This window comes from Mustelus asterias, chromosome 22, assembly GCF_964213995.1.
Source record: "Mustelus asterias chromosome 22, sMusAst1.hap1.1, whole genome shotgun sequence".
Taxonomy (NCBI): Eukaryota; Metazoa; Chordata; class Chondrichthyes; order Carcharhiniformes; family Triakidae; genus Mustelus; species Mustelus asterias.
In genome coordinates, this window is record NC_135822.1 from 76,525,658 (window position 1) to 76,548,029 (window position 22,372).

At 45.0% G+C, this 22,372-nt stretch overlaps 1 protein-coding gene across 2 annotated transcripts in view; it reads left to right on the top strand.

The window, feature by feature from the left end:
• kansl3 (KAT8 regulatory NSL complex subunit 3) overlaps window positions 1-22,372 on the top strand; it is a 147,389-nt gene that overhangs the window by 72,945 nt on the left and 52,072 nt on the right. For both annotated transcript variants that reach the window (XM_078239692.1, XM_078239693.1), the window contains 2 exons: window positions 18,811-18,999; window positions 20,660-20,744. In XM_078239692.1, the coding sequence (XP_078095818.1) occupies window positions 18,811-18,999; window positions 20,660-20,744 (274 nt within the window). The remainder of the gene's footprint in view (window positions 1-18,810; window positions 19,000-20,659; window positions 20,745-22,372) is intronic.

Sequence of the window (22,372 nt, forward strand, 5' to 3'; positions counted from 1 at the left end):
ATAACCAGGAAAATCACACTTATCTAACACTACCATAGGATCCCTAAGAAATAGAAGTGACTGAACGGTACAAGGACTGATCAGCTTCAATATCAAGCCATGTGGAGGAGGGGTCTTCCCTCACCCATTCAGATGTAAATTTAAGGTGGGAAGCAAACTGGTACATATTAATATTTGGCATCCTGAGCTCTCCTTTGGAAACAGGCAACTGCAGCTTAACTAATTTTAAACAAGGCTTCTTGTTCCAAACAAAGGAACTAAATGACCCATTAATTTCTTATTTTAAGCGGGCAACAGGATAGGTAGCATTGAGAGTCATAGAGGTTTACAGCATAGAAACAGGCCTTTCGGCCCAACTTGTCCATGCCACCCAGTTTTTACCACTAAGCTAGTCTTAATTGCCTGCATTTGGCCCATATCCCTCTATACCCATCTTACCAACGTAATTGTCCAAATGCTTTTTAAAAGACAAAATTGTACCCACCCTCTGTGTGAAAAAATTGCCCCTCTGGACCCTTTTGTATCTCGCCCCTCTCACCTTAAACCTATGCCTTCTAGTTTTAAACTCCCCTATCTTTGGGAAACAATGTTGACTATCTAACTTATCTATGCCCCTCATTATTTTATAGACCTCTATAAGATCATCCCAAAGCCTCCTACGCTCCAGGGAAAAAAGTTCCAGTCTATCCCGCCTCCTTATAACTCAAACCATCAAGTCCTGGTAGCATCCTAGTAAATCTTTTTTGCACTCTTTCTAGTTTAATAATGTTCTTTCTATAATAGGGTGACCAGAACTGTACACAGTATTCCAGGTGTGGCGTTACCAATGTTTTGTACAACTTCAACAAGATGTCCCAACTCCTGTATTCAATGTTCTGACCAATGAAACCAAACATGCCGAATGCCGCCTTCACCACTCTGTCCACCTGTGACTCCACTTTCAAGGAGTTATGAACCTGTACTCCTAGATCTCTTTGTTCTGTAACTCTCCCCAATGCCCTATCATTAACTGAGTAGATCCTGCCCCGATTCGATCTACCAAAATGCATCACCTTGCACTTATCTAAATTAAACTCCATCTGCCATTCATCGGCCCAGTGGCCCAATTGATCAAGATCCCGTTGCAATCCTAGATAACTTTCACTGTCCACTACGCCACCAACGTTAGTGTCATCTGCAAACTTACTAACCATGCCCCCTAAATTCTCATCCAAATCATTAATATAAATGACAAATAATAGTGGGCCCAACACCCATCCCTGAAGTGCACTGCTGGTCACAGGTCTCCAGTTTGAAAGACAACTCTTGACAACCACCCTCTGGCTTCTGCCAAGAAGCCAATTTTGTATCCAATTTGCTACCTCACCCTGGGTCGCATGCGATTTAACCTTATGCAACAATCTACCATGCGGTACCTTGTCAGAGGCCTTGCTAAAGTCCATGTAGGCAACGTTGACTGTACTGCCCTCATCTACCTTCTTGGTTACCCCTTCAAAAAACTCAATCAAATTTGTGAGACATGATTTTCCACTCTCAAAGCCATGCTGATTGTCCCTAATCAGTTCTTGCTTCTCTAAATGCCTGTAGATCCTGTCTCTCAGAATACCTTCTAACAGCTTACCCACTGTTATTGTTAGGCTCATCGGTCTGTGGTTCCCAGGCTTTTCCCCGCAGCACTCCTCAAACAAAGACACAACATTTGCCACCCTCCAATCTTCAGGCACTTCACCTGTGGCTGTTGATGATTCCAATATCTCTGCTAGGGGACTGCAATTTCCTCCCTAATGTCCCACAACTTCCTGGGATATACTTCATCAGGTCCCGGGGATTTATCTACCTTGATGCCCTTTAAGACTTCCAGCACCACCACCTCTGTAATATGTACACTTCTCAAGACATCACTATTTATTTCCCCAAGTTCCCGAACATCCATGCCTTTCTCAACAGTAAATACCGATGGGAAATATTCATTTAGGATCTCAACCATCTCTTGTGGATCCACCCATAGATGACCTTGTTGATCCTTAAGAGGTCCTACTCTCCCGATTTACTCTTTTGCCCTTTATGTATTTGGAGAAGCTTTTTGCAGAGGATAAAGTGGCCTTGGTAATGTATTCATCTTAATCAAAACAGTTCGACCCAACCAGGAAGTTGGTAAAGGTGACCAATGATGTGGGTCCACATTAATAGAGGCCAGTAATGGAGGGATGTTTGTCTAATATAGCTGCCAAAACCCAGGGGTAATATGAATGTCTAGATAAGTGAACCCCAATGGAGTAATGTCTAAAGGGAAAACAAGGAGGAGGAGGTAGTCTACCGCTTAACCTGCCCTGGGGTATTGCCTCCGATTTTGTGAAATTAATCTTATAACCTGAAAAAAGACACAACCTCGCCACCATATCAATAATAGCAGGAACAGAGACAATCCGCTTGGAGACAAACACCAGCACGTCATCTGCATAAAGAAAAATTTTATGCTGCCTATCTCCACCAGACATATCTGGGGGGGGGGGTCATGTCTAATAGCCCTAGCCAAAGATTCAATAGCTAAAGCGAACAAAAGGAGATGGGGCATCCCTGCTTTGTCCCTCTCTGAAGGCCAAAATTCTCTGACCTATAGCCATTTGTAAGGACCACTGCCAATGGGTTCTTTTGGGGTATTTGAATCCACTTCACAAAGTCCCCTCTTAATCCTCCTAATTATGCAACTTGTAGAACAAATAATTCCATTCTACCCTATCAAAGGCTTTATTGACAGCGAGGGAGATTACTGAATTGGAGGGGGAGTCCAGTAGGGATTCTTGTCATGTGAAGTTGAAGGAAATTGGTGTAGTTTGGGCGACACTGGACTGTTTGATGACCCAACATGCAGAGAGGAGTTTGAGGTTTGCTAAGCTGAATTGTATGAATTTGGGAATAACACAGTATACATTTGGCTTTTATTACTAGGAATATCCAAAGACTTGGATAATATCCAGCAATCTCCTAACATTATTACATGAGTTCCAACCGTTAATAAATCCTGTCTGATCACCCTGGATAATCACAGGAAGGGTTTCTGCCAAGCACGTCGCCAGAACTTTAGACAACACTTTCGAATCAACGTACAATAAAGAAATGGGCTGTAACAAGTCCACAGCTCAGGATTAGGGAAATATTCGCCTCATGGAGTGACTGAGGTAGCGAATCTACTGACCATATGAACCTATGCCAAATGAACGGACTGACCATAAGTACCAGAGCATCCTCAGCATGTTTCCGATTTAAACAAATTGGTGTGAAAGCCTTGTTAATATCTTCTGCCCTAATCCTCCTATTTCCCTTGGAGTCCACCACAGAAGATATGTCCAAGAGTCCAATTTCTTCCTCGTAATAAAAGCCAAATGTGTAATGTGTTATTCCCAAATTCATACAATTCAGCTTAGAAAACCTCAAACTCCTCTCTGCATGTTGGGTCAACAAACAGTCCAGTGTTGCCCAAACTACACCAATTTCCTTCAGCTTCACATGACAAGAATCCCTACTGGACTCCCTCTCCAGTAGAGAAAGTAGAAAAGAATTCAAACAGGGACTTAGAAGGGCAAAAAGGGGTCACGAGATGCCCTTGGCAGACAGGATTAAGGATAATCCTAAGGCATTTTATACATACGTTAGGAACAAGAGGGTTGTTAGGGAAAGAATCGGACCTCTCAGGGACAAAGGAGGGGAATTATGCTCAGAACCAAAGGAAGTAGTTGAGATCCTAAATGAATACTTTGCATCAGTATTCACAAAGGAAAGGGACATGTTGACTGGTAGTGTCTCAACGAGATGTGTTGACCCGTTAGAAAAAATCTCAATTACAAGGGAGGAAGTGTTAGGCTTTTTAGGAAACATTAAGACAGACAAATCCCCAGGGCCAGATGGCAGCTATCCTAGACTCCTCAGGGAGGCGAGAGATGCAATTGCTGGGCCTCTAACAGAAATCTTTGTCTCTTCACTGGACACAGGTGAGGTCCCAGAGGATTGGAGGATAGCAAATGTGGTCCCGTTATTTAAGAAGGGTAGCAAGGATAACCCGGGTAATTATAGGCCGGTGAGCTTGACGTCCGTGGTAGGGAAGTTGTTGGAGAAGATTCTTAGAGATGGGATATATGCGCATTTAGAACTGAATAATCTCATTAGCGATAGACAGCATGGTTTTGTACAAGGGAGGTCATGCCTCACAAATTTGGTTGAGTTTTTTGGGGAGGTGACAAAAACGATTGACGAGGGAAGGGCCGTGGATGTCGTCTATATGGATTTTAGCAAAGCGTTTGCCAAGGTCCCTCATGGCAGGCTGGTGCAAAAAGTTAAATCTCACGGGATAAAAGGTGAGCTAGCTAGATGGGTGGAGAACTGGCTTAGCCATAGAAGACAGAGAGTAGCAGTGGAGGGGTCTTTTCCGGTTGGAGGTCTGTGACCAGTGGTGTTCCGCAGGGCTCTGTACTGGGACCTCTGCTGTTTGTGATATGTATAAATGATTTGGAGGAAGATGTAACTGGTGTGATCAGTAAGTTTGCAGACGACACGAAGATTGCTGGAGTTGCGGATAGTGATGAACATTGTCAGAGAATACAGCAGGATATAGATAGGCTGGAACATTGGGCGGAGAAATGGCAGATGGAATTTAATCCAGATAAATGCGAAGTGATGCATTTCGGTAGATGTAATGTAAAGGGGAGCTATACAATAAATGGCAGAACCATCAGGAGTATAGACACACAGAGGGACCTGGGTGTACAAGTCCACAGATCCTTAAAGGTGGCAGCACAGGTGGAGAGGGTGGTGAAGAAGGCATATGGCATGCTTGCCTTTATTGGACGGGGCATAGAATATAAAAGTTGGCATATGATGTTGCAGCTGTATAGAACGATGGTTAGGCCACATTTGGAATACTGCGTCCAGTTCTGGTCGCCACACTACCAGAAGGACGTGGAGGCTTTGGAGAGAGTACAGAGAAGGTTTACCAGGATGTTGCCTGGTATGGAGGGTCTTAGCTATGAGGAGAGATTGGGTAAACTGGAGTTGTTCTCCCTGGAAAGACGGAGGATGAGGGACGACCTAATGGAGGTGTATAAAATTATGAAGGGCATAGATAGAGTGAACAGTGGGAAGCTTTTTCCCAGTCGGCGGTGACGAACACAAGGGGTCACGGGTTCAAGGTGAGGGGGGCAAGGTTCGACACAGATGTCAGGGGGAAGTATTTTACACAGAGGGTGGTGGGGGCCTGGAATGCACTGCCAAGCAAGGTGATTGAGGCGGACACGCTGGGATCGTTTAAGACTTATCTAGATAACCACACAAACAGACTGGGAATAGAGGGATACAAAAGAATGGTCTAGTGGGCACATGAGCGGTGCAGGCTTGGAGGGTCGAAGGGCCTGTTCCTGTGCTGTATTGTTCTTTGTTCTTTGTTCCAATTCAGCTAACCGAACCTCCAACTCACGTTCCATCAATCTATGTCTCTTTCTAGTGGAGAATGTCTAAACCTCTAACAAAGGCCTTGCAAGTCTCCCACAGAATCAAATCACAGAATACGACAGTGCAGAAGAGGCCCTTCGGCCCATTGAATTGAAAGGCTCACATTAGGAAGAGAATTGACTGAATAAAAAAATATCAAATTCAGTCTTGAAGTACGAGATGAAATAATGATCCTTAAGTAAAGATGCATCTGATCTCCAGGACCTGGGCGCCCACTAGAGAACAAATTCTAAAAAAAACTGGAGCGTGGCCAGAGATCACAATACCACCAAAAGTACAAGAGACAACCGACTACAGGGTCACCATTGGCGCAGAAAAATAGTCAAACCTGGTGTGACACAAAAAAAAGTGTACTCTTTATCCTTGGGATGGGAAGTTCTCCATGCATCTAAATAAGGCACCTCCTCGCAAGCTGAGGCCGAGGCCAACGCCCGAGCTTGTCACGGAGGAGAGTTTCCCAAAACAGGGAGTTTATCAATTAGTGGGTTAAGATGGCACTTACAATCTCCTCCATCGGAGGCCAGTTCAGCAAAGTCCATAGAATAGAATCATAGAATCCCTACAGTGCAGAAGGAAGCCATTCGGCCCATGGAGCCTGCACTGATAACAATCTCACCCAGGTTCTATCCCCACATATTTACCCTGCTGATCCCTCGATGACACTAACAGAGAATTTAGCATAGCCAATCCACCTAACCCGCACATCTTTGAACTGTGGGAGGAAACCCACGCAGACACGGGAGAATGTGCAAACTCCACACAGACAGTGACCCAAGCCAGGAATCGATCCTGGGTCCCTGGCGCTATCCACTGTGCCACCCAAAATCCTCAGTGACAAAGTCCGGGAGATAATTAGGGGAACCATAAACATTCATTATTGATACAGTCTCCCCATATACCAGCCCCTTGACAACCACACACCTACCCCCTTTCCCAAATAAAAGGCAGTTTCTTATTAACTAACCTAATTATAAGTGTGGGGAAGTTTTTTGTTTTCTTTTTTTCTTGCTGGTAATGGCTTCAGGGATGGCAGTTCAGGCAGTATGCTGCATCTCCTGTGGGATGTATGTGGTGAGGAAATCCAGTAGTGTTTCAGGAGATTTTAGTTGTAAGAAGTGCATTAGATTGCAGCTTCTGGAGGAGCGTGTAAAGGAGCTGGAGGGGGAGGTAGAGGAACTCCGCATAATTCGGGAGGCGGAGGTGGAAGTTGATAGGAGTTATAGAGAAATAGTAACTCCTAGAAATGAGGCTTGGGTCAATGCCAGGAGGAGGGGTAAGAAGCAATCGGGAAGACAATCCCCTGGGGCGGTTCCCCTCCATAATAGGTTTTCGGTGCTGGAGGCTACAGTTGAGGAGGAATCAACTGAGCATAGAGAGCAGATCTCTGGGGGTGAGCCGAGTGAGAAAGCTCAGGTGGTTAGGGGCTGTAAAAGACTGGGCCTTGTGATTGGGGACTCCACAATTAAGGGGACAGATAGGAGGGTCGGAACTAAAGGTAGGGACTCAGGGTTGGTGTGTTGCCTACCAGGGGCTGGGGTCCGGGATGTGTCTGACAGGGTATTCAGGACTCTTAGGGGGGAGGGAGATAAACCACAAGTTATTGTACATGTGGGGACACACGACATAGGGAGGATAGGGGAAGGGGATATTAGGCAGGGATTTATGGAGTTGGGGTGGAAACTAAAGGCCAAGACTGACAGAGTGGTTATCTCTGGACTCTTGCCTGTACCACGGGATAGTTTAGAGAGGAATAGGGAGAGGGAAGGTTTGAATTCATGGCTGAGGGGATGGTGCAGGAGGGAGGGGTTCAGGTACTTAAGCAATTGGGGCTCGTACTGGGGAAGGTGTGACCTCTATGAGAAGGATGGTCTACACCTTAATCAGAAGGGGACCAATATCCTGGGGGGTAAATTTGCTAAGGCCATGCAGGGAGGTTTAAACTGATTCGGGGGGGGGGAGGGATCCTGAGTAGTGGGGCTGAAAGTGAGGGATGCATGGATGGGGACTGCAATGCACGGCATTGCAGAGGTGGGGTGGAGCAGGGTTTGAAATGTGTATACTTCAATGCCAGGAGTATTCGCAATAAAGTGGGTGAACTTGCAGCGTGGATCAGTACCTGGGACTTCGATGTTGTGGCTATTTCAGAGACATGGATAGAGCAGGGGCAGGAATGGATGCTGCAGGTCCCGGGGTTCAAATGTTTTAGTCGAAGTAGGGAAGGAGGTAGAAGAGGGGGAGGGGTAGCATTATTGGTCAGAGATTGTATCACAGTGTCAGAGAGGAGGTTTGATGAGGACTTATCTGTTGAGGTAGTATGGGCGGAGATTAGAAATAGGAGAGGAGAGGTCACCCTGTTGGGAGTCTTTTATAGACCTCCTAAAAGTTCTAGAGAGGTTGAGGAAAGGATTGCGGAGTCAATCCTGCTTAGGAGTGAAAGTAATAGGGCAATTGTTATGGGGGATTTTAACTTGACTAATATTGACTGGAATTGTTATAGCTCTAGCTCGTTAGAGGGGTCAGTTTTTGTTCAAAGCGTGCAGGAAGGTTTTTTGACTCAGTATGTAGACAGGCCAACTAGAGGTGAGGCTATATTGGATCTGGTGCTGGGAAATGAGCCAGACCAGGTGCTAGACTTGGAAGTTGGTGTGCATTTTGGTGATAGTGACCACAATTCGGTTACGTTCACCTTAGTGATGGAAAGGGATAGGCATGAACCTCGGGCCAGTGGTTTTAGCTGGGGGAAGGGTAATTATGAGGCTATTAGGAGAGAATTAGGAAACATAGGTTGGACTAGGAGATTACAGGGACTGGGAACGTCCGACATGTGGAGTTTTTTCAAGGAGCAGCTACTGCGAGTCTGTGATAGGTATGTCCCTGTCAGGCAAGGAGGAATTGGTAGGGCTAGGGAACCGTGGTGCACCAAAAAAGTTTCTTTGTTGGTTAAAAAGAAAAAGGAGGCTTATGTTCGGATGAGACGTGAGCACTCGGGTAGTGCACTAGAAAGCTTTAGATTGGCTAAGAGGGAGTTGAAGAGCGAGCTTAGAAGGGCTAAAAGGGGACATGAGAAGACTTTGGCGGATAGGGTTAAAGAGAATCCTAAGGCGTTCTATAGGTATGTCAAGAACAGAAGGTTGGTTAGGGCAAGTTTAGGGCCAGTTATAGATGGCAGAGGGAAGTTATGTGTGGAACCGGAGGAGATTGGTGAAGCATTGAACCAATATTTCTCTTCGGTGTTCACGCAAGGGGACATGAATATAGCTGAGGAGGACACTGGGTTGCAAGGGAGTAGAATAGACAGTATTACAGTTGATAAGGAGGATGTGCAGGATATTCTGGAGGGTCTGAAAATAGATAAATCCCCTGGTCCGGATGGGATTTATCCAAGGATTCTCTGGGAGGCAAGAGAAGTGATTGCAGAGCCTCTGGCTCTGATCTTCAGGTCGTCGTTGGCCTCTGGTATAGTACCAGAAGATTGGAGGTTAGCGAATGTTGTCCCATTGTTTAAGAAGGGGAACAGAGACTTCCCCGGGAATTATAGACCGGTGAGTCTCACTTCTGTTGTCGGCAAGATGTTGGAAAAAATTATAAGGGATAGGATTTATAGTTATTTGGAGAGTAATGAATTGATAGGTGATAGTCAGCATGGTTTTGTGGCAGGTAGGTCGTGCCTTACTAACCTTATTGAGTTTTTTGAGAAAGTGACCAAGGAGGTGGATGGGGGCAAGGCAGTGGACGTGGTATATATGGATTTTAGTAAGGCGTTTGATAAGGTTCACCATGGTAGGCTTCTGCAGAAAATGCAGATGTATGGGATTGGGGGTGATCTAGGAAATTGGATCAGGAATTGGCTAGCGGATAGGAAACAGAGGGTGGTGGTTGATAGTAAATATTCATCATGGAGTGCGGTTACAAGTGGTGTACCTCAGGGATCTGTTTTGGGGCCACTGCTGTTTGTAATATTTATTAATGATCTGGATGAGGGTATAGTTGGGTGGATTAGCAAATTTGCTGATGACACCAAAGTCGGTGGTGTGGTGGACAGTGAGGAAGGGTGTCGTAGTTTGCAGGAAGACTTAGACAGGTTGCAAAGTTGGGCCGAGAGGTGGCGGATGGAGTTTAATGCGGAGAAGTGTGAGGTAATTCACTTTGGTAGGAATAACAGATGTGTTGAGTATAGGGCTAACGGGAGGACTTTGAATAGTGTGGAGGAGCAGAGGGATCTAGGTGTATGTGTGCATAGATCCCTGAAAGTTGGGAATCAAGTAGATAAGGTTGTTAAGAAGGCATATGGTGTCTTGGCGTTTATTGGTAGGGGGATTGAATTTAGGAGTCGTAGCGTTATGTTGCAACTGTACACAACTCTGGTGCGGCCGCACTTGGAGTACTGTGTGCAGTTCTGGTCCCCACATTACAGGAAGGATGTGGAGGCTTTGGAGAGGGTGCAGAGGAGGTTTACCAGGATGTTGCCTGGTATGGAGGGGAGATCCTATGAGGAGAGGCTGAGGGATTTGGGATTGTTTTCGCTGGAAAGGCGGCGGCTAAGAGGGGATCTTATTGAAACATATAAGATGATTAGAGGTTTAGATAGGGTGGATAGTGATAGCCTTTTTCCTCTGATGGAGAAATCCAGCACGAGGGGGCATGGCTTTAAATTGAGGGGGGGTAGTTATAGAACCGATGTCAGGGGTAGGTTCTTTACCCAGAGGGTGGTGAGGGATTGGAATGCCCTGCCAGCATCAGTAGTAAATGCGCCTAGTTTGGGGGCGTTTAAGAGATCCGTAGATAGGTTCATGGACGAAAAGAAATTGGTTTAGGTTGGAGGGTCACAGTTTTTTTTTTAACTGGTCGGTGCAACATCGTGGGCCGAAGGGCCTGTTCTGCGCTGTAATGTTCTATGTTCTATGTTCTATGTTCTAACACTGCTGCCCTCAACTACTGGTCGAGAAAGAAGCAATAATACCTGCCCCAGCTACTCTCTCTTGAGTTTGATGTGCTCCCAGTCATCCAGATGAGTTTTTTCCAACCGCTTTGTCAGTTTTCTCCTTCTTAAGAAAAGATAAGATCTTCTTTCTTTTAATAGGGTGATGAATTCCTCGCACATACCAGGAGCAAATTTTTATTATAGCCATTCCCATTGCTTATTTAACCACAAATAATACAATACAGCGTCTCTTCCCAGGATATATAGTTTGTCTGTCCCATAGCAGTAGTTGAGCAAGGATTCCACAACCCCAAAACAACTGAAATAATAGGTGAGCCCTTAAGCTCTTGGGGATTTTCCTCGCCCACTGCGATGACTCTTGGGGCCCCACCCATTACCTTCATATTAAAACACTTGCCCACCTCCCTGCAACTGCTACCCATTTTGACCACAATTGCAATGAAGGATATCTGGTGAAAAAGTCCAATGCCAAATGTACCAGGAATATAAGATGAGGCAATGGATAAAAATAGCGCAACTCTTGTACCATACAACCTACACAAACCACTCCTTCAGAACAAGAAGTACATAGTAAGATGCATTCCATTAATGATAAATGGATGCTGCTGTGTACATCAGGATAAAGAGCGAACATTAGCTATCATGTACACTCAGGATTGCCCCAATCAATGTGGCAAATCACATTGTAGCAGGATCAATTAAGAGATGGAGTTAAAGGGGATACATTCAGTGATTAACAAGGATTGACAAAGAACTGGAAATGTGACTAAACAGGATGTTCTGAGACACTCGCCTCATGGCTCAGTCACAGGATTATCCCGGCCAATATGAAAAAGCAGAGTGCAGGATCAACACAAGGAAGTAATTACTGAGGGTATAGTCCAGGATTAATGAGGAATTGCAGATCACGATTCTGAATCATTGTTTTTCATGGATTCTAAAACATCCAAAGCCTCAGCGGGATTGTTGAAATTGTATAAAACACTGGTGAGGCCACAAGTGGAGTATTGTGTGCAGTTCTGGTCACCATATTACAAGAAGGACGTAATTACTCTGGAGAGGGTGCAGAGGAGGTTTACAAGAATGTTGCCAGGGCTGGAAAAGTGTGGCTGTGGGGGAGATTGGATAGGTTGGGATTATTTTCCTTGGAACAAAGAAGGCTGAAGGGTGACTTGATAGAGGTGTTGAAAATTATGAGAGGAAGAGATAGAGTGGACAGGATAAAAAATGTTCCCTTGGTGGAGAATTCTAGAACCAGGGGATATAGATTCAAGATAAGTGGCCGTAGAGGGATAGATGAGCAAGAACTTTTTCCAAGAGCTGCCTGAATTGGTGGTGGAGACAGAGACCCTAAACAGCTTTTAAAAGTCCCTGGATCTGCACCTTAAGTGCTCTAAGCTACGGGGCTATGGCCCAGGTGCAGGAAGATAAGATTATAAAGGGCACCTTGGTATCATTGGGCTGGCATGGATATGATGGGCTGAATGGCCTCCTTCTGTGCTGTAACTTTTCTATGGTTCTAACCGAATGGACTCCTCAGGATAGTGCAGGTCATTCTGAATTGCAAAAGTCTTCAAACGTTTTCTGACCACATTGAAGCCTTTGCGTTTTTGCTGCATTGCTATTGAGAAGGATGACACTTTTGCCCCATCATAGAGCCAATTCCCACCACGACTGGCAGTCCCTGAAGCACTGGAAACATAGAACATATAGAACATAGAACAGTACAGCACAGAACAGGCCCTTCGGCCCACGATGTTGTGCCGAGCTTTATCTGAAACCAAGATCAAGCTATCCCACTCCCTATCATCCTGGTGTGCTCCATGTGCCGATTCAATAACTGCTTAAATGTTCCTAAAGTGTCTGACTCCACTATCACTGCAGGCAGTCCATTCCACACCCCAACCACTCTCTGAGTAAAGAACCTACCTCGGACATCCTTCCTATATCTCCCACCATGAACCCTATAGTCCTGCCCCCTTGTAATAGCTCCATCCACCCGAGGAAATAGTCTTTGAACGTTCACTCTATCTATCCCCTTCATCATTTTATAAACCTCTATTAAGTCTCCCCTCAGCCTTCTCCGCTCCAGAGAGAACAGCCCTAGCTCCCTCAACCTTTCCTCATAAGACCTACCCTCCAAACCAGGCAGCATCCTGGTAAATCTCCTCTGCACTCTTTCCAGCGCTTCCACATCCTTCTTATAGTGAGGTGACCAGAACTGCACACAATATTCCAAATGTGGTCTCACCAAGGTCCTGTACAGTTGCAGCATAGCCCCACGGCTCTTAAACTCCAACCCCCTGTTAATAAAAGCTAACACACTTTAGGCCTTCTTCACAGCTCTATCCACTTGAGTGGCAACCTTCAGAGATCTATGGATATGGACCCCAAGATCTCTCTGTTCCTCCACAGTCTTCAGAACCCTACCTTTGACCCTGTAATCCACATTTAAATTTGTCCTACCAAAATGAATCACCTCACATTTATCAGGGTTAAACTCCATCTGCCATTTTTCAGCCCAGCTTTGCATCCTATCTATGTCTCTTTGCAGTCTACAACAACCCTCCACCTCATCCACTACTCCACCAATCTTGGTGTCATCAGCAAATTTACTGATCCACCCTTCAGCCCCCTCCTCTAAGTCATTAATAAAAATCACAAAGAGCAGAGGACCAAGCACTGATCCCTGTGGCACTCCACTAGCAACCTGCCTCCAGTCCGAAAAATTTCCATCCACCACCACCACCCTCTGTCTTCGATCAGATATGATGTGGAGATGCCGGTGTTGGACTGGGGTAAACACAGTAAGAAGTTTAACAACACCAGGTTAAAGTCCAACAGGTTTATTTGATAGCAAAAGCCACACAAGCTTTCGAGGCTCTAAGCCCCTTCTTCAGGTGAGTGGGAATTCTGTTCACAAACAGAATTTATAAAGACACAGACTCAATTTACATGAATAATGGTTGGAATGCGAATACTTACAACTAATCCAGTCTTTAAGAAACAAAACAATGGGAGTGGAGAGAGCATCAAGACAGGCTAAAAAGATATTCGGGTAAGCGTTCTCCAAGGCGGCCTTCACGACACACGACAGCGCAGAGTCGCTGAGCAGAAACTGATAGCCAAGTTCCGCACACACGAGGACGGCCTCAACCGGGATATTGGGTTCATGTCACAATATTTGTAACTCCCACAGTTGCGTGGACCTGCAGAGTTTCACTGGCTGTCTTGTCTGGAGACAATACACATCTTTTTAGCCTGTCTTGATGCTCTCTCCACTCCCATTGTTTTGTTTCTTAAAGACTGGATTAGTTGTAAGTATTCGCATTCCAACCATTATTCATGTAAATTGAGTCTGTGTCTTTATAAATTCTGTTTGTGAACAGAATTCCCACTCACCTGAAGAAGGGGCTTAGAGCCTCGAAAGCTTGTGTGGCTTTTGCTACCAAATAAACCTGTTGGACTTTAACCTGGTGTTGTTAAACTTCTTACTTCGATCAGATAGCCAGTTACCGATCCAATCGGCCAACCTTCCCTCTATCCCACACCTCCTTACTTTCATCAAAGCCGACCATGGGGGACCTTATCAAACGCCTTACTAAAATCCATGTATATGACATCAACTGCCCTACCTTCATCAACACACTTAGTTACCTCCTCAAAAAATTCTATCAAATTTGTGAGGCACGACTTGCCCTTCACGAATCCGTGCTGACTATCCCGGATTAATCCGCATCTTTCTAAATGGTCGTAAATCCCATCCCTAAGGACCTTTTCCATCAACTTACCAACCACCCGAAGTAAGACTAACTGGCCTATAATTACCAGCGTCATTTCTATTCCCTTTCTTAAACAGAGGAACAACATTCGCCACTCTCCAGTCCTCTGGCACCATCCCCGTGGACAGTGAGGACCCAAAGATCAAAGCCAAAGGCTCTGCAATCACATCCCTTGTCTCCCAAAGAATCCTAGGATATATTTCATCAGGCCCAGGGGACTTATCGACCTTCAGTTTATTCAAAACTGCTAGTAGTACATCCTCCCTCCGAACATCTACTTCCTCCAGCCTATTAGCCTGTAACCCTTTCCCTTCCTCAAAAACATGGCCCCTCTCCTTGGTGAACACTGAAGAAAAGTTTTCATTCATCACCTCTCCTATCTCTACTGACTCCATACACAAGTTCCCACTATTGTCCTTGACCGGCCCTAACCTCACCCTGGTCATTCTTTTATTCCTCACATAAGAGTAAAAAGCCTTAGGGTTTTCCTTGATCCGATCCGCCAAGGACTTCTCATGCCCCCTCCTAGCTCTCCTAAGCCCCTTTTTCAGCTCATTCCTTGCTAACTTGTAACCCTCAATCGAGCCATCTGAACCTTGTTTCCTCATCCCTACATAAGCTTCCCTCTTCCTTTTTACAAGACATTCCACCTCTTTTGTGAATCATGGTTCCCTCACTCGGCCATTTCCTCCCTGCCTGACAGGGACATACCTATCAAGGACACACAGTATTTGTTCCTTGAAAAAGTTCCACTTTTCATTGGTGCCTTTCCCTGACAGTTTCTGTTCCCATCTTATGCCCCCTAATTCTTGCCTAATTGCATCATAATTACCTCTCCCCCAATTATAAACCTTGCCCTGCCGTACGGTCCTATCCCTCTCCATTGCAATAACAAAAGACACCGAATTGTGGTCACTATCTCCAAAGTGCTCTCCCGCAACCAAATCTAACACTTGGCCCGGTTCATTTCCCAGTACCAAATCCAATGTGGCCCCACCTCTTGTTGGCCTATCCACATATTGTGTCAGGAAACCTATAATAGGCTGTGGAAGTTAGTTGTCCCTGGACCTCAAGGATCGGATATGCTGCCCCGCTTGAAGCTTCCTTTATATTGAGGTTAAAAAACATGGCATCCCGCCTTTAAAATATCTAACTGGGAGCCTGCCCTTAGCTCCCTTTGGAAAACCAATCACAGGATATTCTTCCTCTGGCCCTGATTTTCCAGCTCCATCAGGATATCGATATATCATGCAGCTGATACGCCAAACCTTTCGACATTAAGGATTCTATCTTCCACCTCACTGAGCCTCTTTGTCGTTATTCTGCAGTTCATCTGAGTGAGCATTAATGCTCTATGTCAAAACACCGAGTTTGTCATCAATAACTATAATAATATTCGCAGCCATCTCCTGCAATTCCTTGGGCCCAGTTCCGCCCCAGGTGCCTCAGACTGCTGTTTTTTATCACCGACTTCCCTGACACTTGTCGGCATTCTAACATCCATACTCCACCAAAAATGTTCCGAGGATATAGCACGGAGTATACACTTCAGGGTAAAGCCCCGGAGCTTGTAGAAACACGACTATTCCCGCTCTCGCATCACAGAGCTGCTGCTGCTCTGAATGTGCTGCACTGCTCGATCAGCTGCTCCCCACCAGGTTCACTCTTTCTCTGGCCTCCGGTGCTCTGGGTTTTCCTGTCTGCAGGACATTGTTCCCAGACTCCTCCAGCTTGGAGCATATCAATGAATGAAACTGAGGATATGAATTCCAGATACTGAATCTTATAGATTGAGCAAGAAAACTTGAATTTAAGAATGTAAGGAACGGGAGTAGACCATACAGCCTTTGGAACCTACTCCCCGTTCAACAAAATCATTGCTAAACCTCTTCAGTCGCCTCACTTTCGCTTCTGGTCTCCATATCCCTGATTTTCATCAAAATTCTTTCAATTCCAGCCTGGGATATACTGAGCATACAGGGTTCTCGGGATAGCAAACTCCAGGGATTCACAACCCTGAGTGAAGAAATTTCTCCTGATCTTAATCCAAAATGGCCTCCTCCTCATCCCGAGGGAATGCCTGAATTCCAGACTCTTCAGCCATTGGAAACAGCCTCTCTGCACCCATCCTGTCAAACCCTCTGTGAACTGCATAGGTTCTGAGGGATCATCTCTTGTTTTTCTAAACCCTAACCAGCTTATAGTGCTTTTCACAATCCCAAGACATCCTGAAGTGCTTTAGTCACTACTGTACTTTTTTGATGTGTTCACTTATGGAATGTCTAGAATACAGCATGCACTTTGCATACAGCACACTCTCATGAACCTGCAATATGACCATAAGATAATATGGAAACACAGAACAATCTGTGACAGAATTAAACCATTCATCCCATCGTGTCTGTGCTGCTCAAAAGAAAGAGTAACCCCACTCTCCAGCCTTGTAGCTCTCAGCATCTCAACTGGATGGTCAAGTGTTTTTAAATGAGATGAGGGGACGCCATCAACATTGGAGTGTCTGGCCAGTTTGTTGGTTTGTAGACAGTTTGAAAATTTTTCCCTGGCCGGGCATGCATGGCAATTTCAAGGGGCCATTTCTTATTGCGATCTGCATGGAAAGTATCAGATACTTATACAAAATAGACTTTGATTTGATTTATTATTGTCACATGTATTAGTATACAGTGAAGAGTATTGTTTCTTGCGCGCTATACAGACCAAACACCATTCTTGGAATACATGGGGGGGGAGGAAAGGAGAGAGAGTGCAGAATAAAGTGTTACAATCATAGCTCGGGTGTAAAGAAAGATCAATTTAATATAAGGTAGGTCCATTCAAAAGTCTGACAGCAGCCAAATCTGTAAGAGATTGAAATAGAACATTGTTAGAAAGTTTAAAAGAGTTAGAGTTAAGTTTTAAAAGCATAGAGCAAGAGTAAAAGATAGAGTTAGAGGGTATGCTGGGAACAGCTTGCAAGAAGTCGCCACGCTCTGATGCCATCTTGAAAACACAGACCATTCAGCATGAGCAGTCCATGCTGGTGTTCTATGCTCCACCTGAGCCTCCGCATTAGATCTTCCAAACTCGCTTGCTAATTTTCTGTCTGTTCTTTCTAACTTTGTAAATCTACATCGGGTTTCCATCTTCTCCCCACAACACAAACAAATCTCTCCAGGATGACATTGGCCCTGTTGAGATGCGACCAGTGTGGTTTGTACAAAGTCCCACCTCTGCCAAAACCAGTCATAGTGCTGCAGAAATCGAAAGCTCTTCCTGCTGCACTATCGCTCTGGCCAAGCATCCAGCTGCACTTTTCGCAATTACTGCACTCACTAGCACGTGATACTGGAAGTAATCCAGAGATTATCACATAGGACGTTCTACTTTGTAATATATTTCCTAACTGAAACCAGGGCGAGGTCTGCAGTCACGGAAACACATCCCTATTGCTTTCCTCTCCTCCACAGTTGAACCACTGTTACTCTGTGGCCTTAACTCTGGCTGTATTCTCGGGGGGAAATTGCCCTTTCTAAATACCGGTTAGAGAGTGAGGTGCACTTAGGAGACTGTTGCATTTAACTGCCTGATGTGGACATTGTTGGCTAGGCCTGCATTTGTTGCCTATCCCTAATTGCCGTTGAGAAGGTGATGGTGAGCTGCCTTCTTGAACTACTGCAGACCACGTGGTGTGGATACACCCACAGTGCTGTGAAGAAGTGAGTTCCAGGGTTCTGTGCGAGCAATATTGAGGGAACGACTGCTTTATTCTGGATGATGCTGAGCTTCTTGAGGGCTGTTGAGCTTCTCTCATCCAGGAGAGTATTCCATTACGCTATATCCTATCTCACAAATGGTGGATAGCAAGTTTCCAGAAGAGATGAAACTACATAGAACCATTGAACATTACAGCACAGAAACAGGCCTTTTGGCTCTTCTTGGCTGTGCCGAACCATTTTTCTGCCTAGTCCCACTGACCTGCACCCACATCTTAAGAGTGTGCAGACAACAAGGGAATGTGTGAATGCCAGACAGGCAAGGAGGATCAGGCAGTTAAACGCCTCACCCTGGTGTCAGAGTAAAGGATGCCACGAGCTTTTGCAGAACATACAGAGACAGTGAGCAGCTAGGCATCATGGTCAATGTTAGTTCCAATGGGATTGGTTGAAAGAGGGATGAGGTCCTGCAGGTAGTTAGGAAATAAACTACAAAGTACAACCTCCTATGTAGTAATCTCTGGATTACTGCCACACCCCGCTGGGTCCACAAATTTCTAAGATTTCCAAGCTCCCTCCCTCCTATTTGATAAGTGAAATGGAATCTTTTATATTAGAGGGTGGACAGAGCCTTGATTCTAATGCCTCATATGAAAAATGGCACCTTTGACCGTGTGTTACTTTCAGTACTGCACTGGGATGTCAGCATCACAGGAGGGTATTCCATCACACTACATCAGCTTAACTCTTAACCAATGCTGACTGTCCATTAGCAATTAAATGAGATGCTTAAATGTTTTGAGTGCTGCAACTTTTAATGTTGTTTTTCTCTGGTGGGCCACCATTGACAATGTACATTGCTGAATTTCAGTTCCACTCTCATCGGAACAGCAAGAGATGGTGGAGAAGGAGGACGTGAAGAGCCAGCTGAAAAGGCGGCAGACATCTAGTCCAACTCAAGTGGTTGCCAAGCCTGCAAAAAGAGCCAAGATCAAAGTAACCATTCTCTCCCAAGGAGAGACATCAGCTGTGACCATGCCTTACACAGGTGCCAAGGAGGGTAAGTAGGCATCATGCCATTCGGCTTCATACCACAGTTCAGTGCCCTGTAAGAGCAGAAAAACAACTGGCCCTTGAGGGAGAAGGGAAGCGGTCCTTTTCCCATTTCCTTCCTGCTGCAGCTCCCTGCTCCTCCATTACTTTTGGAGCTGATGTTCCTTCATTCTCTCGAAACTGTTATGAGAGTGTTCTGTTGTGTGCCCGAGTCGGGAATTCAAAATCAGCATCAATCTGAACAAATAAATCCAATTGCAAAGCAAGTAGAAAGTGGTTAACATATTCTGCTGGATGTCATACACGCATGTGCATAGATAGCTAGAGGAGTTCACAAATCTTTTTCCAACTTTGGAAAACTTGGTTGTAGCACCATCAATATTGTACTTGTGGAGGAGGTTAAGAGGAGCTATGTCAGCCAGTATAAAAACCCAACATGAAACTAACAGGATTGGTGAGGAGGAGCTTTGGAGAAGAAGCAAGTAGGAGCCTCTAGTTGAAGAGGGCATGTAGTGATGACCGCCAAATGCTGCACTGCCTCCTGTTTTACTCACCTAATAATGTAAGTTTCCCTGTTCTAAAGCATGCAGGATATTTATCACATTGTGCTTGTTCTTCTCTTTCACTGCACTTGGTCCTGGGAGTCAGGCTTGTTTAAAGCTGAATATTGTACCCAGGGAAGCAGACATTAGCCCTGTGGGTGCGACCTCACCAGATTGAGTGCAGAGCTCACACTTTGGGTTGTCGGTCCATATCACACAGTGATCCTGCAAACCGAGCAAAAGGAAGCTAACTGTAAATCTTAAAGATGAACCAGTAAGTTAAACTTGAGACACCTTAAAGGATGACTTCTGTGAAGCATGTGTCCTAGAGATGACAACCACCAGGCCTGCTGAGGTAGGAAAGGAGCTGTTCTCACCAGAATCTCTCTAAAATAATTGTAATATGCTTTCTGTGAGCTTTCTATTCGCACAGGGAGCACATTGGTAGTAGCTCAAAGGATTGCTCCAGCTTGTATCTTGTGCTCAATGTTGGCGATTGCAGTCAATGGGAATAGTTTTGAACACAAGGAAAAGTTCTCAAACAAAATGCCTCAACAATGCAATCCGGGGTAGAGGGGACATTGTAAAGTTAAATCGAAATGGGCAATTCTCTCTGAAAGCTGGTCTGGCAATTCTGAACATGTTTGGGTATTATAAAAAACTATCTTGGAAATACCGAGCAGGTCTGGAGAAACTCTGCAGACAGAAACAAAAGTTGACGTTATAGGTTGACTGGGTAGGTGAAAGGTCATTGACCTGAAACATGAACTCTGTTTCTCTTTCCACAGTTGCTGTCAGAGTTGCTGAGTATTCTCAATATTTCCTGATTTTATTACAAATTCCTGCATGTGCCGTATTTTACTTTTGTACCTGGTGTCAGTTCATCTGTTCCCTTGAGAAATCTGAATATGTTTTGCTGGGCACCAGAAAGCCAGAGGACTCTGGACCCCAGAGTGTGGGGTAACAGCCAGACCAAGGAGAATGAAGACTGCTGTTAGATACTTGAGTAAAATAGGAAAGAGTTTTTAACCAAGCTGGAGCAGTAATGTCGTCTGATCACAGTAATTATTAACTCAGTGAAGCGGGCTGATGGAGCCGATTTGATTTATTTTTCCTTGCTGGCAGGTGGGGTAGGGAAATCCTTAACTTTGTCGGTGAGTCACCCAGGATCTGGCAGCAAGGAACTGACTGGAGCTCTCACAGGTCAAAGGTGAGTGCAGTCTTGCTTGGCAGCATAATCCCAGGAATGTTTCATCGTGTGACATTGTAGAGTTAAAAGATTTGCACTGGCATAGGGTTGGGCTGCAGTGTATCATAACCAGACTCAGGCCTGTGAACAGAAAGTGTCATGAGACATAGTTCTTAGAGAAACGTTGTCCCTCTCCTGAAAGCCTTCATAAAGGACAATGAGATTGACAACGATCTGACTTTAAGCACCTTAGAAAGCTGGTCTTGTGCTTCTTAAGTTGAGGAATGAGCCAGTTGAAGAATTGTTGGAAGTTGTGCTAATATTTATTGACCTCTGGGGCGTTGGACTGGTTCTGCCTATGAATTCAAATCTGCTTTCTCCAGTTTTAATTACTTTGTAAGGAGTTGTTGTAATTCTAACTCTCCATCAATTGTTTTAATATAAAGCAACACGCTTCAGTATGGATGCAAAACTACACCAGCTCTCCAAATACAATCGTATTTGATCAACATCTTGGTGCTTCAGCTTGGCTGCAGTGTGACCAGTGTCCCAGTGCTTGCGATTCGTGTTTGAGTGTCTGGGCACTCTGTACTGTGGTCACCGTTCCAGCCTAGTATGATTACCATGTGCTGTGACCTGGCTACCCATCCTGAGTCTCATAGTGACTAAATCTGTTGATCTGACTCTCGGGTGTCCACTAATCACTCACCAGGAGCTAAAAAGCACTGCTGCCTATTTCTGTATCATGGAATCATAAAATAGTTACAGAAAGGGAGGCCAATTGGCTTCTCTGCTAGTGCAACGCACCTAGTCCGACTTTCCTGCCTTTTCTCCATGGCTCGGAAAATATTTTCTCTTCAGATAATGATCCAGTTCGCCCTTTGACTGAATCTGCCTCTCCCATGCTCTCAGGTAGTCCGTTCAATATTCTAACAACTCGCTGAGTAAAGAAGGTTTTCCTCATGCTGCCATTGCTTACGATGCCAACTATCTTCAATCAGTCAGTTCAATCGAACCTTCCACCAAGGGGAAAGGCTTCTCCCATCAACTCTGTGCATATCCCTCATGATTTTGAAAACCTTTATCAAATCTCTTTTCAACCTTCTCATAGAGTCAGAGAGGTTTACAGCATGGAAACAGGCCCTTCGGCCCAACTTGTCCATGCCGCCTCTTTTGTAAAACCCCAAAGCTAATCCCAATTGCCCGCATTTGGCCCATATCCCTCTATACCCATCGTACACATGTAATTGTCTAAATGCTTTTTAAAAGACAAAATTGTACCTACTACTATCTCTGGCAGCTTGTTCCAGACACTCACCACCCTCTGTGTGAAACAATTGCCCCTCTGGACACTTTTGTATCTCTCCCCTCTCACCTTAAACCTATGCCCTCTAGTTTTAGACTCCCCTATCTTTGGGAAAAGATATTGACTGTCTAGCTGATCTGTGCCCCTCATTATTTTATAGACCTCGTTTACTTTAGCAATGGAAAAGGATAGGTATATACCAAAGGGCAAGAGTTATAGCTGGGGGAAAGGAAATTATGATGCGATTAGGCGAGATTTAGCTGGCATAGGTTGGGGAAGGAAACTGCAGGGAATGGGCACAATTGTAATGTGGAACTTGTTCAAGGAACAGCTACTACGTGTC